This window comes from Hippocampus zosterae, chromosome 5, assembly GCF_025434085.1.
Source record: "Hippocampus zosterae strain Florida chromosome 5, ASM2543408v3, whole genome shotgun sequence".
Classification (NCBI taxonomy): domain Eukaryota; kingdom Metazoa; phylum Chordata; class Actinopteri; order Syngnathiformes; family Syngnathidae; genus Hippocampus; species Hippocampus zosterae.
Genome location: NC_067455.1, coordinates 17,231,225 through 17,249,592, shown reverse-complemented (window position 1 = coordinate 17,249,592; position 18,368 = coordinate 17,231,225). Strand labels below are relative to the sequence as shown.

Sequence of the window (18,368 nt, the reverse complement as noted above, 5' to 3'; positions counted from 1 at the left end):
AAGGTGATATTGTTTGGTCCCAGTGGCCCTTGTACATTCCATCCTGCAGACTTGGGCCCCCTGTTTCCTTATCTGAAATCAACGGTCTCAAACTTGGGCCTTAAACTGGACAGTGATTTCAAACTCGATCGGCAAAATGGTGCCGTTGTTAAATCCAGCTTCTTTCACCTTAGACAGCTGGCCAAAATAAAACCTCTCCTCTTACATGAACACTTTGAGACAGTAATTCATGCCTTTGTCACAGCCTCGCGCCACCTTACCTCTCTGAGCTCATCCGCCCCTACACACCTACCCGGCACCTCAGGTCTGTGGACCAGACATTATTAGAAGTACCAAGAACTAAACTGAGGCTCAGAGGGGATCGAGCCTTTTCTGTTGCTGGTCCCTCTCTCTGGAATGACCTCCCACTGAACATTCGGCAAGCCTCCTCGCTGCCCATCTTTAAAGCCCTCCTCAAAACTCACTTGTATTCTTTGGCGTTTGACTCAGCATGACTTAGATTTGTTCTTGATTTTACTGTTTGGTGCTTTCTACCGCCTTTATTGCCGATTTGTCTTACTGTTTATTGTGCATGTTAAATTGCTCAATGTACAGCACTTTGTATGCAGCGATGGCTGTTTGAAAGTGCTCTATAAATACGGTTGACTTGACTTGACTTGAAGACGTGTCAGAGACAATGAATTCGATTTTCTTCTTCGATAACAGCCTTTTCAGACTGAGAACAGCTGCTAATCTGTTTTAAATCTGTTTAAATGTGTTTTAAGTGTGTGAGGGTGAAACCGTTTATGATTATTTTTTTAATATGGACTATATCATGGGTTTTCACAATTGCGATGAAGGGGTTCTCTGTGCTAGCTAAGGTTAATGATCTAACTGATTTTCCAATATTTCTGCATGTCACGGTTGCTTGTTATTCACCCATAGAGAGCTCACTGGTTTTCATGTTGGTTACATGTCTAACTAGTATAAATATATTCTTCATGGGGAAAACCTGCAGCTGAGCATAGTCATGCAATTCTATTTCTACAGCATTCTATTTATACAACATATGTACAATATATAATATCACACAAAGATTTTTGAACACTAATCAGGTGAGCCATGAAGTAACACATCAGTAAACCACCTGTGACCTCAGCGTACCTCAGACACTCAAGACAACTTCAGTTCAGCAGGTAAGATGCTTAAATATACTGTATATTGCCAGCTTAGTTAATTATTGCATCATGATCATCACAGGTTGACAGATTATTTCTACTTTCTGAATGAAAAGATGTTTTGAAGATCCAATGAAATCATAGATCAGTATGTAGACCAACACTGACTACATTTGCCCACCGATGTCAAAGTACAAAGAAAAAGTGCTGAAGCAAACAAAAACAATCTGAAATGGCTCTAAATGTACTGTATGGATAAAATATATATACCTGTATATGTTGGAAATACTTTATGTTAGCACTAAAACAAAGGGGCGGGGGCAAAATACTTTTTTGATTTGCATCTTTTAACAGGCAACTAAAGTTTGAAGTAGTCACCCCAAGGACCCATGCTGAAGTGTTAGTGTGTGTGTGTGGGGGGCGGGGGGGTTGCTGAAGCACAGCCACATGCTTTTTTTCTTTCAAGGTTTCCTGACAATTTACAGACATGGTCCTGACATTAATACCAACATTATAGCCTGGCTCCACATTGAGAGGAGAGATTGAATTCTTGACGTAATTGTGGACAGCTCCATAACCATTAAAAAAAGGTTTCTGACATTGTTGATGACTGCACAACATATTGCAGTCATGTTGTCAGCTGTTCAATTTATACTATCATTTGTGGCTGGCCCAGCGGATGAAATTAAAACAAATTAAGATAATAAATGTGAGCACACATTTTGGTGTTTTTAACTTCATGCCCAATGTTCATTATGCAGACAAAAGTAAAATGAAACATCCGGGCTTTCATCAAGGACCGTGGGAGTGTGTGTGTGTGTGTGGGGGGGGGGGGTGCTTTAAAAATCCCTACTCTTGTATTTTCCACCATCAAAGCTGCTTGATGGGATTGAGGTCAGGACTGTGTGAGCAAACCAAGTTTGTGCACACCAGACGTCCACCCACACGCCCGTTTCCTCAAATTGTTTCTCCATTTAGAAGGCATTTTGGGGTGTAACTCAAACCTGATTGATTCATTTCTCCAAATTGCATTGTGTCTTTCAACGCCCGTGTTTAAAAAGTTCATATAAAAGACACTTACTCTCAGAAGGATAGATGGGCTGCATTTCTATCTTGTGCACCTCCTTGGCGTAATACTCCTCCTCACTCCGCTGCCGCTCGCATGTCGCCGCCCGTTCATTGGCCTTCTCTTGCAGTAGGTCCCGTGTACTGTTATAAATGGCCACGATGTCCCTGGACACGTCCTCGGGCTCGGGGAAGTCCTCTGGAGGATTGGCGAGTTTAAGTTTGCTTAAGATCTGCCCTCGGACAGCCTCGATGCGCTTCTTCTTGAACTGCTCCATGTCCAATATGCTGCATGTCGACAAACTGAACGCCACGGAAACTAAATCCAAAATGAGGAGAAGGCTGACAAAGCACAGGTTCATCTTGTCCTCTAGGGCTGAAAGTTACACTAATAAGAAAAGAGCATTCACAATAGTGACTTAAAAGACATCAAGAATACACATTTTAAGGACAAAAATCTAAAGTTTCTGATCGCGTTTGCGCGCAGGAGTCAATCAGCTTCTCAAATATTTTAAAAAGGTTTCATGAATAAAAGTGGGCTGGTTGTCTGCTTTAGCCGAGAATTCATTCAAAGGTTCGGAAGCAACAGGTCCACGCTCATTTAACGGGGCTGTCGCATCTATTGTGCGTAAAAGTACAGCCAAGTGTTGCCTGTATCAGTGTTAGGAGCCATGAAACGGGGCAAAAGTCTGGAACCGAAAAAAAAAGCAACAGTTATAGTTGGTGGACTGAGTTGTTTACCCGCAGGACTCACGCACACTCTCACCGCATCAGAGGGCTCGGTTCATCACAGCTTCCAAAAACGGCACCGGACGCAATTCTGGAGCCACGAGCCAGAGACGTCTATCTGTTTCAACGTCAAAATAAATGACCAATTCCTTCATGTGTAATCCCAAATTGTTTTGCTGAAAATGAAGTCGCCGTGTATCACAGTTCAGTCGTGCGTTCTGGTGATCTCCTCAATAAAATCCACACCGACACTCGTTGACGACGAAACCGTTACACCTTCCAGAAAGCAGCTGATAATCTTCCTTCTGTGTCTCTTCACCCCGACGACAGCTCGTCTCTAACGCGTGCCAGGCAGCGGACCTCTGTGGCCACTTCAATGATATTTATAAGGGACCCATAATACCACGTGCCCCCCTGCGCCCCTCACCCCACCCCATCACCACCACCTCCCCGCGCACACGCGCTCCTGTCCAACGTTGTGGTCATGAGAGGGGGAGCAGAGGCAATTTATTTTGAATAAGAGTGTTCCGTGCACCAACGGTGACGTTTCTGCAAGGTTCGAATGCTTCGTTGGCCCGAAAAGCTTTAAATCAGCGATTTCAGCTACTGGAATCACAAAAGGGGCCATGGTCTTCTTGCAGTAAAAGTTTTTAAATTCTTTTTTACGGGTTGCCCTTGTTTGTGAAGATGCTTTGTAACTCACTTATGCTTGTGAAAGCACTATATAAATCAGCATGTATTGTATTTACTTAAGCAATAAAGTAGTGCCATCTTGAAGTTAATTTTGCGTCCCACTGCGTGGTGCAATCACGTCTCAATTACAACCGCCAGAGGGCGCCGCCCTGAATCTCAATTCATCAAAATCTGATGATTTACGTTTTTGGACGAACCTTAAGTTTACGCATTGTTAAATCGATAGCAGGCGTAATTTATAAGGGTGTCCTGCACTGTGCGGTGCCAGGGGTAGTACTTGTGGGTAGTACCATCAGTATGAACTGCTAAAATACAGCTAAATTCCCAGAGGAAAGAGCAGCTGGGTTCTGTGTGTGTGTTGGATTACGGCATTGGAGGGAAAAGGGTGATTCGCCCTAAAAGCACTAGCCCAAGACAACACATCAGGGCATCTTGGTTTTGATTTATTTCCCTTGGTATCTTAAATTTCTGGAAAGGATTCATTTTGAACCTCAATTTTGCTGCCACCGTTTCTGGTGTTGTTGCTGCATCTGATTGGTGGTCGTAAACTTTCACAAGGGACAAAATGTGCACAAAAACAATGCACAATACACATAATTGGCTCCATCCACATTTGTATGCAAATCCTGCATAGAACAAAAGAGAAACATATTCTGGAAAATGTGCTTTTTTAAATTGCTTGTAAACTACCAGCTGGGCTTCAGCAGTGTCACCAAGTGTGAAATTAAGCAACTGCGTAACTCATTTGTGATCTGCTGATTTCTAAATTTAGGTAAACAATAAAATAAAAACAAGTTGTTATGACTTTCACGTTCCAGATTGTGATGCAACAGTGTAATGACTAAATTGAGGTAAAATGAAAGCTCCACACAAAGTTGCTTGATGTCAAAGTGAATAGGTAAGCAAAGCTGCAGCTATAAGCAAGCACAGACTATCATCCTAGCTAACAGCGTTATCAGCATTAGCTTCTGAAAACCAGTACAGAATCATAACGGTGCGCAAGAAAGAGGAATTTGAATTTGGCCATGTGTCTGCTGCATGCACCACATGCATGGATTCGCACATTAATTGAAAGAATGGGCAGGGTGGACAGTGGTTCATATTCCTCCAAAAAAAGTCTAAATTCCAGGATATTTGCTGAACGAACTTCATTTAGACTGTTCCTGAGAATCTCTAGCTTTGCCATTAAGTCACAGAGAACGCAGATTGGGACATATGGGCATGGTAACTGACGTGTCATAAGGTCCTGCATCCCAGATTGTGTCAACGTGTCAGGATATAAGGTGGCATACCAGAGCGACAGGCCACGGTGTTGCCATGACAGATGCCAATCCAGCACAGTGTAGACAGCCCGACTCGCCGCTTTCCTCCTCTGTTGATAACCCCAAGTGCAAATATTTCCCCAGGATGTGACAACAGCATAGGCCAGACACACAGGAACCTGGAGAGTAAAACAGGAGACAGCAAAAGTGCTGGTGCCACATCACCACATCAGGTCACTAATGGCAGCCTGCTGTAGTTCATCGTGCGATGGGCGTATCCGTTTGTCATCTATTTCCACATTGCATGTTAACGAAATACAATTCACCATAAATGCTACCCGAGGCACTTAAGAAATGATAATTCAACTCATGACTACAACAAAAAGCTGTATTTTACCGTGGCTTGTTCCATTAGTTAACTAATTACTCGCATGATGATACATTGAGTCCTTTTGTTGTTGAATTGATTGCTGCCACACACAGTTGTTCTGTCATTGTACTTCACCTAGTCTACCAATATTGATCCTCAGAAACAAATTCACAAATGACCAGTTGCCATTACAAATGTGCAAAGCTTATGAATTTAATAAAGTACTGCATTCAAAAATACGTCTGCGGCCTTCATTTTACATTTCTCAACTTCCATCAGCACTGTTTTCTTTTCCATTAGAAATGAGAAAACCACCAGAATTTACTGTATGTAGGATCCTAATCCCCTAAAACCTGCAGGTGTTCAACAAAAATCCAAAGCCATAAAAAACAAAATCACAATTTAGGGATGGACTAAAACACTCAGTTAAGACCTTTTTCATGTATTTTTTTTGTGGGGGACTAAATCAAATTTCAAAATGAAGTACATTTTACACAGTTTAAATGAAAAGATATTCAAAGTTCAGTAACGTTCTTACCGTTTTTGTTATTCTGTTCATAGATTTGTCACTTTCTTTTAACACGAGTGGATTTGACATTCAATGAACAAAAGTTCTTCCTGAAACAAAGGACAGTAAACACAAAGGACGCAGTGAGCCAGAAGAAATGCTGACTTGCTGCTTCTCAGGGAATAAATCATGAGCCTAGTACGGAAAATAAGCCACATCGCTACATTGCACTCTGTGTCTGCAAAACAGCTCTTTATTTTGGTGGCCCTGTACAAAAGCGTGGTTTTGACACAGGTTACACAACATAAAAATCTTCAGCACACAACATGGCATAAACAATCTGGATGGTGGTGCTGAGCAAAGCAGTTCAGTGGTTAACTGGTCCATCATCCATCATAAAAAAGTGTATTTTTCCTCTGTTGCATGTTAATTTTTTTCATGTATATGCGCTGCCTCATATCAACAACTGACATTTCTCAACCCTTTCTGAGCAGGCGCCAATCCGATGAAGAATTTCCCATTATTTTTCATTCACAGAACCAAGCACGGTCCTGTAACTCGGTGAATACAACGCTGCTCCCTGTTGATTTCACTCGCTTGGCTGAGTGAACAGGCTCAAACCATTCACGATGAACTCCAAAGTCTCTTGCTTAAAATGGGGTCAATTGGAATCACATCCATCTGTACCGCTTCCTGTGTGTTCCTTGGCCTCCTCTTCTTTATCCCAGTCTTTCATAGACGCTCCCATCATAAAGTCGTCAGTGAGGACACTCCACGCTGGTTTCTCCACCTATATTTACACAAGTACAACAGATATTTGCTGTGAAAGTTGATGTGACACAAGATTGAATTTTTGATTAGCTGTTACATCTGTACCCGCGATTCAAATTTTAAAATTGCAGAAATACTCGTGGCAGAACCCTGCAGGCTGCCCAACAATTCTCTGGCGTTTCGTGACGGCGCAAGGTGTACGATGGGCCAAAGGTGTGTACATCAGAGGGGGCGTGGCTGAAGCACACTCATTTGTTTGTGTAATATGTGCAGTGTGGTCGACAACCACATTTTGCAGTAATGAGGTTCAGCAAGCACAATCAGTGATGTATTCCTAAATCGAATAGAGGTACACGTTGAGCGCACACACACACACACAAACACGAAAAATTATTTCACCATGAATACTAGCACAAAGTGTATCCCCACCGAGTAGCAGTTTGCCATTTATCAATTACCCACATCACATAAATAGGATGAATGGATAGATAACAGCAACAGAATGATGCTAACTAAGCTAAAAGCTATGATGGACAGTCCCTCGCACCCTCTCCAGCCCGTCCTGACAGCACTAGGTAGCTCCTTCAGCCATAGACTGTTACACCCGCGCTGTAAGAAGGAGAGATACCGACGCTCGCTCCTACCGACTGCTGTCAGGCTGCTGAATAAAAATAACAACAATAATAATAATAATAATAAATGATGTGAAAAACAATTGTAAATAGCACTGCGATTTATCCATTTTGTATTTATATTGCACTTAATTGAACGGCGTTTGTTTGTTTTTTCTTCTTTCTACCCACATTCTTGCTGCTGGAGGCTGTAAATTTCCCCAGTGTGGGACAAATAATGGATATCTTATTCTTATTATAAATCACTCGCTCATGTCTGGGTACACAGACACAGTGATGCGAGCAGCTTCTCCTCTGCTCACGAGCACAATGAATAAATAATGAATGCCAAACCACCTCAACTAGAAAATATGCCATATCTCCAAATGGATGTTTCTCCAGCAATACGGAAGACAGTGACGTTAAATCACTGAGCGCATGGATGAATTGATGGGAGGTTGTTTTTTGCCAGTAATTTGAATGCACAGAAACCGCCTGACTCTCACCTTTGCCTTTCGTAAAAGATAACATATCCGTAATTAATTTAAATCATGGCTGTACAAATCTTCACAAAAACTGTCTTTAGAGGGGTAAGTAGTCACACAGACATCATACAGTGATTCAAGATGATCTTTTTCTTTTGTTTGAAAACAATATGAGAAACTTAAATTTTGTTTTTGGAGGAGTTACGGAAGATAAAAAAAAGAATCACTTACGCCTGTGTCTTTTTCTGTCTTGACTGTGACTCTGGCGCCACCTTCAGTTTTCCTTAGTACATCAATAAAGTCTCTTTTGGAAACGGAGGAAAGTATTTTTGCCTTTTTCCTCTCTGAGCCACCAGCCTCCATCATCTTGTTATCAATGTTCTTCTGGTGCTTCCTCACCGCATTGAACAGCTGCACAACTCCTCTTGGTGGAAAAAATAAACACAATCAGCCTTTATGCTCACTTCCTTATCACGATACAAAAATACACGATAACACACCTAGTTGCAGTTCTTTGCAGAGCTTTTTCAACCTCTCGGTCCTTTACCAAGTCAGGTTTCACTCTGCACATCATCTCCCATGCTTGTTTCTTATCAGTCTGATGGACAAAAAAAAGCAAGCACAAAAATAAGATTTGCAATGTCTGTCCAAAACCTGTGCCATTACACCAGTTCCAGGGATCAGGAAAGGCAATAAGTACGGTTTTAAAGTTAAATTTTATATTTACAGATCAACATGTTCAACTGTTTATCAAACATTGACTTGCATGTACTTAAAAAAAATATATATATATAAGGTTCCATCAGTATGGAGTGGTCAGTTGCTCTTATTTTCTTTTTCCTGTAACAATTGACACAATTTCACTGTAATGTAGCTCTTCTCAGCTACATTATGATGGATAGATAACATTAATTATACAAAATATACAAAGAAAGCAAAACAAGTTACACATTTTCTCTTATGCCAGCTCAGTTTTTAGTCTTGGATCTGTGAACTCCCATACGCCTTAACTTAATGTGCTATGTAAATATGTACCAATATAACATTGTACAGTAATAATAATAATAAATGACAACAAGAGGGTTGTTCCAGTTCCACCTCTGTTTTGGTGTTTATGTAATGATTAATTGTCCAAAACAAGCTGAGCAAAAAAATTGATACATTGGATAAATTAAGTGTATTTACAGTTTTCGGGGAGTGATTTTCTTTTGATGATTGAATGTGATGGGAGTGAGTGTCGTTCAGAAAACAATTCAGCAAAGTGCTGAGAGTTGACATTTAACAATAGGCAGTTGGTTTTAGGTAATAGGTAACTCAATATTGCGAGGGGATGATCAGGCTTACTGCTTTAAAAAACAAACAAAAAAACATTAGATAATTACCTGTTCCTTCCTCTCCAACTGCTCCTGTTTTTCTTTTGCCTTCACCTTGTCCAGTTCTTTGTTTTTCACCAAGATGGTTTTGTTCTTGACGGTTTGCTTCCCCAAAACCTTGGCCATTGCCTGTGCCCAGCCAGCATTGGGATTGCCATCCTCCTCCTCCTGACCTCCATCTTCATTGTTTCCATTATTCTCACCGTCCACATTTTGGTCAGATTCTCCATCAGATGACATATGATCATGACTCTCCTCACCTGAGCTATTCAGATCATTTGTGTCCTCCACAGGAGACTCGGCGTCATCTGGTGAATAAGAAATTAATTTTAACTCATTTGTCCAAAAATAGCCAGTTTAATGCTCATATAGCGTATCAATAGTTAACGTTTGACACGTGACTACAGTAAAATTAAAATGAGAGGCAATACCAAAAAAAAAACCCAATATCAAGATTGCCAATATCATCAATGCATCAAATTTGCCCAAACATAAAGGTGATGTCATAATACTCGGAAAAGCACGTTAATTGGTAAATTACAGCAACACGTGAAAATAGCATTATGTCTAACGTTCTAACATTACGCCGTTAAAAAGTTGATGAGGGCAACATTTCACGTGTACTCGAACGCGGTGTGACGCTAAAACTCATAAAATAAAAAGTACACAGTAGATTCAAATCGTTACCGCTATCTTCCAAGATCCGCACACGAGTACCAACTAAAGCGGCCATTGGAGAGTAACAACGAAAGGATTCCGAGTACAAGTAGCAACAGCGGATTGGTTCCTACACTTCTTCATCTTCTTTCATTCACTGGCGGATTGCAAGCAATTTACATGTGCATATCGCCACCTACTGTACAAGAGTGTGTATCACTCATGTCCCGAATTTCACAGTCTGTACACGAGTCAATTGTCAACGGTTCCTCTTCGTTTTCACCTCGTTTGAGTTGAATGGTTGGCAACGAGCAATCAGATTACTGGCCGTGAATGGACTGTCGATCAGCCAGTCTAAAAAATGGACATCATTATATAGACAAAAACATTTCAAGTACTGTTCAAACTCATTTCACAAACAATTTTCATAAAACTTACTTTTAGTCTGTGCTATCAATACAGAAAATACGTCCTGGATTTGTTGTTGTTGTTTTTGTTTGTTACATTGTTTAATTTATTATTTGTTTTGTGACATTCAGGAACATAGCAAGCAGCAACACTTGCCCAGTACGGGAACAACTTCCAATCGGTGCTGGGTGTGCCTTTGGGCCACGAACAGTTCCCAATCAACAACCGACTATTGGGTCGCAGGTACCCGGGACGCAGCGGCTTTCAAAGCAACTATCGGACCCTGTTGGAGGTTGCTCAACAGTAACAGCATCAGCAACATTGAATTGAATACAACTTTATTGTCAAATGTGCTGTACGTGTGACTGTATGTGTGACATACAGCACAGATGAAATTTCTTCCCTCTCAACACAAAACAACACAACAAAAACAAAACAACATTTTGCCATTCCGAGCTTTAATGTCCCCGTGGGCACAGCCATATCATTTCTACGAGTTATCTACTCTATACATAAGACAATTAAATCACATGCACACAAACATTCCTGAAATAAATTCAAATACCTCAGGACCATGACAAGGGAGAAATTACTTATCAATGGCCGGAACGCAAATCCTCCTATCTGCAGGATTTTCAGATTGGCAGATATCACCTTGACAGACCGCATTCTGCAAGGAAACAGCCAATTTGTTTGAGTTTTCTCACACAAAAAAATAACACTACATTTTTCAGATTGGAGGGTTTGCGCTTTGTCATGGTCAGTTGTGTTATATTTGTCAGAAATTATTTTTTAAGAAAGTGACAGTCAAAATGTGACAAACATCCACATAGCAAGATGCTACTACATGTGCACAAAAGAAACTAAACCGGTATTGCATAGCGATTCTGGTGATTAGCACATGTGGGACTGTGCATGGGTGTGTCCTATAGTTGCTTTATTAACAGGAGACAAGCTGTCTCTAGTGACTAGTCAGGGACCGGTCCAGAAATAAAGGTGGAGGATTCTCTCTTTCGACTTCTGCACAACAAACATGATGATAAAGAAAAAAATGAGTAAGTACATCTTTCATTGACGAAATGTATAGGCTATCAAACTTTGATAAATATATGGGTGTTTTTCTTCTCTGTGTTATCAAATAAGCTGTGTAAAATTGGCTGCTGGCTGATTCTGCTTTGAAGCTTGTTAATGTCTTAAAAGCCCAAATGAAGTTGTCACAGAATACCTTTGAAAATCCGACATCATGTCCACCATTATTAACTTAGTGTGGCGGAGGATGTGACTTAAAACAAAGCGGGTTGTTTGCTGGTTAAACCTGATCAACCAGTCCTGTATGACTGTTGGCAAAATCAAAATAAGTCTCAGCTTTTTTCTCTGGTGTTAGCATGGTTTAAGAAAATATTGATTCATCTGGATTTGCACTGGAAAATCATCATACATGAGAAAGATAGTATGAGTCAACAATCTTGATCAGTTGTTTGTTATTTTTACCGGGACTCCATAGTAAAAGTGTAGAGCATATCTCTGCTCACACTCCTTAAGTATAATGTGAACTTTTCATATTTTTTTTTAGTACTTTGTCAGTGAAAAAAAAATCTGTGTTCTTTTCCTTTTAGAGGAAGCAGCTATAGGTTTTGCACTCGGAGCAGTGGGAGGCTCCATTATGGGAGCCACAGAAGACCCCGTTGACAGGACGCTGGCTGCAATGACCTCGGCGAGTCAACTGAAACCACTGATCGAAGACATCAGGACAGTGGGTGCTCTCGGTCTGGGGACTCTCATGGGAGCTTCTGCTCTGACCATCGCCATGACCTCGGTTGTAGCTGGCGTTGTCATGGCAGCAGTGGTAGCTTCAGTGTTCGTCACCACAAGGAATTGTGGGACAACTTCGACCAACTATGCAAACTTGTGGGCAAATGCAGGACTCGCCGGTGCCTTTGGGACCACACTCAGCGGTGCCACGCTTGGTTTTCTCATTGAAATGATTGTGAATAATTTTGGCATGATTGGTCTTCTGTGTGCACTGACCATTTTCAGTGTCCTCAAACCACCCCTGCGCTTTGTATTTAACATCCTCTGGGAACAAGGAGAGGCATGTTGCACTCAAGGGTCTATGATTTGGAACACAGAAAGGACACAGATCGAGATTTCAGATTTAGAGCAGAGAGAAAGGGTGGCTGTGCAAATAGAAGAGAGGATCCTGACAATAAATAATGGGATGAACTCTCCTGACACAAATGACATGTCAACATGGGCCACTGAGCGGAAGCTGCGAGAAGGACTAGAGAGGAAGAAGACGGAGGCTGAAGAGGCACAAGTCAAACAAAGGACCCTCCAAGACTGGATCAAAACTGTGATGATTAAATATGTGGACTTCTTGGCTTTTTCAGGAATTCCAATGACGGTGGTTGCTGTCGTAACTTCACTTTTTGGTTTATTTGGATATGGGGGCCACCATTCTGTGTTCATTGTACTTGTAGCTTTAGTAGCAATCATTGGCTATTTGATTCTGAAGTCATCTGATTTTAAGTTCTGGATGTTGGTCGGATGCATGGGAATGCTTTCAACATTCGTGATTGCCATGCTCACCGTACAAGCTGGGGACGAGATCAGGAATCAGAAAGGGCAACCGCAAGATGTAAATGGTGACAGCATCAGCGATCGCATGAGTGACCGTTCCTCTCGAGAAGCTCTGAAAACAGCAATTATTGCAGCAAAACTTTGCCAACTGAGTCTGGGAGCCACAGTTGGGGGCCCCCTTGTAAGGCATGCAGCTGGAGGGAGCAAGGTCATCGTCGGGGCTGCCGTCATTTCCGTCGTTTTACTGGGTGGTGTGGAGATTTTATCCCCAGTTCTGGGGAAGGGAGGCAAAGCTGGGGCACTGCTGGGGGTGGTAGGTACATCTGGGGTGTCTGTGGGTGCAGTGGCAGCCATGGCAGGGCAGAGTTCTTCATGGCCACGTACTTCGGGAGCTGTAGCGGGCGTGATTATTGGCGCATTGGTCATGGGTAACTTTCATTTTGTCATGCTTGGAGTACAACTATTTGTTGCTTATACCTTTGCTATGACTAATGCTTTCTGAAACATGGGATGTACAGTAAATTGCAGCGGAGTCAAATACAATATGGACACGTAAATTTGCATTCTTCAATGGTATAATCCATTTGAATTCACTCTGCCACAAAGAATACAAATACACTTGTTGTATAAAGAATTTTTATTTTATTTTCTTTTTAATAGAAATGATGAGAAGCTTCATTCCACTTCCCAGGTCTTGTTCTGATGATTTGGACATTTGCGTTAGACTAATAAATTGTAACAATTATAATTTAATGCAGTCCAAGCACAGATTTTACTACAATTAGTTGAACTAGAGCATGGGTAGGGAATTCCAGTTCCTCGAAAGACATATCTTGCCTGTTTTAGGTCCCTCACTAAAACAAACACACATGATTCAATTGTTCAGGCCTCGACAGAGCTTGCTGATGAGCTGATCATTTGAATCAGGTGTGTTGGAGTAAAGAGGGACCGAAAACACGCAGGATATGGCTCTTGAGGAACTGGAGTTCCCTACCCCTGAACTAGAGTATCCGTTCAATGACGCAAGTAGCCACCTCCTTAAAGTCCCTGTGAAGTGAATATAAATGTCTTGCAAATTTTCACATCATTCAGTCTGTGGCTGAGGCGACAGGACAGCACACTCGTCCCCACAGGCAGGCCACAGGGGGCCATGCCCATCCACCAAGAAGCTTGTATCCCCCTCCTGAAGCACGGATCTCTAAAATTAAAAAAAACAAACCTTTTGACCATTTTTATCATAGAAACGTATTTTTATGTTGTGGAATATTCATGTTGATTTTTTTCATCACTGGAATAAAATATCAAGAAAAAAAAAAGAGTGATTTTTCTTATTTTTAATTGATCCGCAACCGCCTATCACAACTTTACTGAAAATAATGTGTGCAGGCCACAATGAAGACATAAGTGTTGGTGTGCAACAGTTGTTTCAAAGCTTTTTCAAAGTGCATCTCTGAGGTTTTCTGTGTGTTTGTGTGTGTGTGTGTGTGTGTGTAAAAACTCATCACATTGGTCTGATATTGACCAGTTCTTTGAAGAACAAGCCGGAGATGTCTTCCGTTCTCTGAAGCAGAAATATTTGAGTCACACGACATTTAACAAACAAAACATATCAAAATAGATTATTTCAATGATTATTTTTCACATGAATTGACTTTAATTTGACAGTTAGGTTCAGATGCTTGCCATTTTTGATGAGTAATGCACTTTGTGTGAGGTCCCCAATAATCACATGTACTTGGTATGGATCCTGTGTGAATGATGTAAAAATATTTAAATATATTTAAATTAAGTCCCCAAAACACATGTAAACTGGACTTTTCTGAAGTCCCCATATGACACGGTCCAACTGTGACTACATAAATTCTGATATTTAAAGGTGTTTATGAGCTAACACCGCCACCTTGTGTATCCCTGATTTTTTGCAGAGCTGTATGTCATTTGGAAAGGGTGGTCCCCGAAAGTGAGGAACAAAAAAGTGGTCCCCACAAAACACATAAACCGGTCCGTGTGTGTGTGTGTGTGCGTGCGTGTGCGTGAGAGCGAGCTTGTGTGCATGTGTTAGCGAGAGAGAGCGGAGACTCTGTTCTCTTTCAACTGAAAAAAATAAAAATAAATAAATAAAAAAAAGCCCCCGTTCAGTCTCAATGGCGGACAGCGGGCCGGCTAGGTGGCAGAGAGCGGGCCGGCGGCGGAGAGCGGGACGGCTCAGCGGCGGAGAGCGGACCGGCTTGGTTGCCAAGTGCGGCCGAGGGGGAGGCCTCTTGGAAGGAGTGAGAGATTTTAAAAAAGCCCCGGTTCAGTCGCAATGGCGGGGAGCGGGCCGGCTAGGCGGAGGAGAGCGGGCCGGCACGACGGCCGATTGCGGCCGGGCAGGAGGCATCTTGGACAGATTGAGAGACAAAAAATAGCCCCCGTTCAGTCTCAATGGCGGGGAGCGGGCCGGCTCGGCGGCGGAGAACGGGCCGGCCCGGCGGCGGAGAGCGGGCCGGCTCGGCGGCCGGGCAGGAGGCCTCTTGGACAGATTGAGAGATTAAAAAATAGCCCCCGTTCAGTCTCAATGGCAGGGAGCAGGCCGGCTCGGCGGCAGAGAGCGGGCCGGCCCGGCGGCGGAGAGCGGGCCGGCTCGGCGGCCGAGTGCGGCTGGGCAGGAGGCCGCTTGGACAGATTGAGAGATTTTTAAAAAGCCCCCGTTCAGTCTCAATGGCGGAGAGCGGGCCGGCTAGGCGGCCGAGTGCGGCCGGGCAGGAGGTCTCTAGGACAGATTGAGATATAAAAAAAGCCCCCGTTCAGACTCAATGGCGGAGAGCGGGCCGGCTCGGCGGCGGAGAGCGGGCTGGCTCGGCGGCCGATTGCGGCCGGGTAGGAGGCCTCTTGGACAGATTGAGATATAAAAAAAGCCCCCGTTTAGTCTCAATGGCGGAGAGCGGGCCGGCTCGGCGCCGGAGAGCGGGCCAGCCCGGCGGCGGAGAGCGGGCCGGCTCGGCGGCCGGGCAGAAGGCCTCTTGGACAGATTGAGAAATAAAAAAAAAATAGCCCCCGTTCAGTCTCAATGGCGGGGAGCGGGCCGGCTCGGCGGCGGAGAGCGGGCCGGCTCGGCGGCCGAGTGTGGCCGGGCAGGAGGCCTCTTGGACAGATTGAGAGAGAAAAAAAAAAGCCCCTGTTCAGTCTCAATGGCGGGGAGCGGGCCGGCTCGGCGGCGGAGAGCGGGCCGGCCCGGCGGCGGAGAGCGGGCCGGCTAGGCAGCCGAGTGCGGCCGGGCAGGTGGCCTCTTGGACAGATTGAGAGAGAAAAAAAAGCCCCTCTTCAGTCTCAATGGCGGAGAGCGGGCCGGCTCGGCGGCAGAGAGCGGGCTGTCTCGGCGGCGGAGAGCAGGCCGGCTCGGCGGCCGGGCAGGAGGCCTCTTGGGCAGATTGAGAGATAAAAAATAGCCCCCGTTCAGTATCAATGGCGGGGAGCGGGCCGGCTCGGCGGCGGAGAGCGGGCCAGCCCGGCGGCGGAGAGCGGGCCGGCCAGGCGGCGGAGTGCGGCTGGGCAGGAGGCCTCTTAGACAGATTGAGAGACAAAAAATAGCCCCCGTTCAGTCTCAATGGCGGGGAGCGGGGCGGCTCGGCGCCGGAGAGCGGGCCGGCCTGGCGGCGGAGAGCGGGCCGGCTCGGCGGCCGAGTGTGGCCGGGCAGGAGGCCTCTTGGACAGATTGAGAGATTTAAAAAAATAGCCCCCGTTCAGTCTCAATGGCGGGGAGCAGGCCGGCTCGGCGGTGAGAGCGGGCTGGCCCGGCGGCGGAGAGCGGGCCGGCTCGGCGGCCGAGTGCGGCTGGGCAGGACCAAGATGCCTCTCCGCCGCCGAGCCAACAATCCGAACCAACAAATCACCAGTCCTCCACTCCTACCTACACAACATTACACCGGACACACACCCAACACCACTCTGTGCGCTATGCGGCACGCAAGTGCACGACACACAACACCTGTTCACCTGCACAAACATACCCACCACACTGACTCCGGAGGACCTCTGGCGAAACCCAAGCGGAGTGGCGGCCCTGCTCGCCCGCTGGGCGGCGGAGGGGGGTCTGGGGATCCGGGAGACGGAGTGAGGGCCCGGTCCCCCAATGTCGGGGCACGGGTGGGGTCGACAACAACAACAACAACAACATAAAAAAGACTTCCCCTTTAAATATTCCTGCTGCATAATATATCTCCTTTCCTTTCGTAAAGGATGGTCAGAACCTTTCCTAAGCATTATTAAAATTTAGACGATCTTTGCTCCAGGTGCTACCGGCTCATCTCACTCGGTTAGGATAGGAAAGGAAAGTTCCTATGCCAAAATGATAATCCAAAAAGGGCCCCTGTTGGTGGATAATCAGGCCATGGGAGGTGTGAGTAAATTGTGAGGGGGTGTTGGCTGGAGCTAGAAATAATTTTGGTGTCTTGTCCCTGCAGTAGGTTCATTAAAAGAGCAACCAGTGTTTTCACCACCATGGTCGGATCTTACTCTGGAGGGTAACCCATACAGGCAGGTGGCTTGGACAAAATATTTCAACACTGTCAAAGCTGTGTTGTCTGTGCTCCAGTTGAAGGTACGTTATTAGCCTGGAATTCCCATCAATGCCGGCATGTGTCACAAACACCCACCTGTAAAACAAACATGAAAAGAATAATGATTAAATACAAGAAAACAATCAAGTTTCATATCTTGTTTGAAATATCATCTCGGTAGAGAAGGTATTGCTGTGCACTTAAGACTACATGGAGGCAATTTGGAGTTTGTGTAACTTGGATATACAAATGATAAAATTCAATTTAATCTGTGCTGTCCATACAATATGGCTTTCTAATGCTCCCACGAGTACAAATATAAGATGATCCCTTATTACCGAATGAGACGCATATGCCCATCTATGTGCCATAAACTATTGGGGAATGGCACATAGTATGTTCTTCTAGCCACAGTCTGGCTCCATCTCTGGGCTGCAGCAGCTGGCTCAATACGGTTGAGGATTTCTCGAACTCTTTTTCTTTGTACTACAATACCATCAGCACGCAGGTATGCCCTCATCATCTGCAACAGGTTCATAAAACAACACAATAAAGAAAGTACACTTTCACAATGAATATAATGATATATACATGAAGGGACAAGAGTATGTAGCAGAACACTTGCTTCCGAGCCTGATCTGGGAAATTGGCTGTGCAATCTTCTGACATGCTCTTCCAGGTCAACATCATGAATGGGAGTAAATCTATTTCTGGCTGAAATCTGAAAAAACTTCATTTTTTTATGCAGGTATGAAGAGGAACAACACAACATCTCAGTGATGGCTCTCACTGTAAAGCCCTGAGTGGGGAGCAGTTCAATTTGATCACTTGTAATGTCAAGTGCTGGTCTTCCTCGTCTACCTAAAGTATGGAAATAAAAGGATTAAGGAATTCAAGCAAACGAATCACTACGTGTTTTTTATATACTGTATACAGTACAGGCATATAGACACAGATGTACATAAAAGTATATGCAGCTTCAAAACCACGAGCAGCTATTTTCTCTAACCATTTTACTCAAGAAAAAAATAATTCAAACTTATAATTGAATAACTAAAAGATCACTAGTTATTGCTTAAAAGTGTACAGCCATCGCGTTACTTAATAGTCTACTGATTTGCAGGAAAACCACTGGTATAAAACGACGTTTGACAGGGTGAT

At 44.0% G+C, this 18,368-nt stretch overlaps 3 protein-coding genes across 3 annotated transcripts in view; 1 reads left to right on the top strand and 2 right to left on the bottom strand.

The window, feature by feature from the left end:
- Nucleotides 1–3,302, bottom strand: part of tgfb2 (transforming growth factor, beta 2) — a 41,520-nt gene extending 38,218 nt beyond the window's left edge. Inside the window, exon 1 of the mRNA XM_052066446.1 lies at nt 2,239–3,302. Coding sequence (XP_051922406.1) covers nt 2,239–2,584 — 346 coding nt within the window. The 5' untranslated portion in view covers nt 2,585–3,302. The remainder of the gene's footprint in view (nt 1–2,238) is intronic.
- Nucleotides 3,303–6,019: 2,717 nt separating this feature from the next.
- On the bottom strand, nt 6,020–9,849 carry rrp15 (ribosomal RNA processing 15 homolog). Its single transcript, XM_052066454.1, has 5 exons — nt 9,712–9,849; nt 9,034–9,332; nt 8,152–8,249; nt 7,883–8,075; nt 6,020–6,574 (listed from the first exon to the last, which is right to left on the bottom strand). The coding sequence occupies exons 1-5, from the start codon at nt 9,755–9,757 to the stop codon at nt 6,446–6,448; spliced, it is 765 nt and encodes a 254-aa protein (XP_051922414.1). The 5' UTR covers nt 9,758–9,849; the 3' UTR covers nt 6,020–6,445.
- Nucleotides 9,850–10,981: 1,132 nt separating this feature from the next.
- Nucleotides 10,982–13,985, top strand: LOC127601298 (uncharacterized). Its single transcript, XM_052066443.1, has 2 exons — nt 10,982–11,144; nt 11,706–13,985. The coding sequence occupies exons 1-2, from the start codon at nt 11,123–11,125 to the stop codon at nt 13,169–13,171; spliced, it is 1,488 nt and encodes a 495-aa protein (XP_051922403.1). The 5' UTR covers nt 10,982–11,122; the 3' UTR covers nt 13,172–13,985.
- The last annotated feature ends 4,383 nt before the right edge of the window (nt 13,986–18,368 follow it).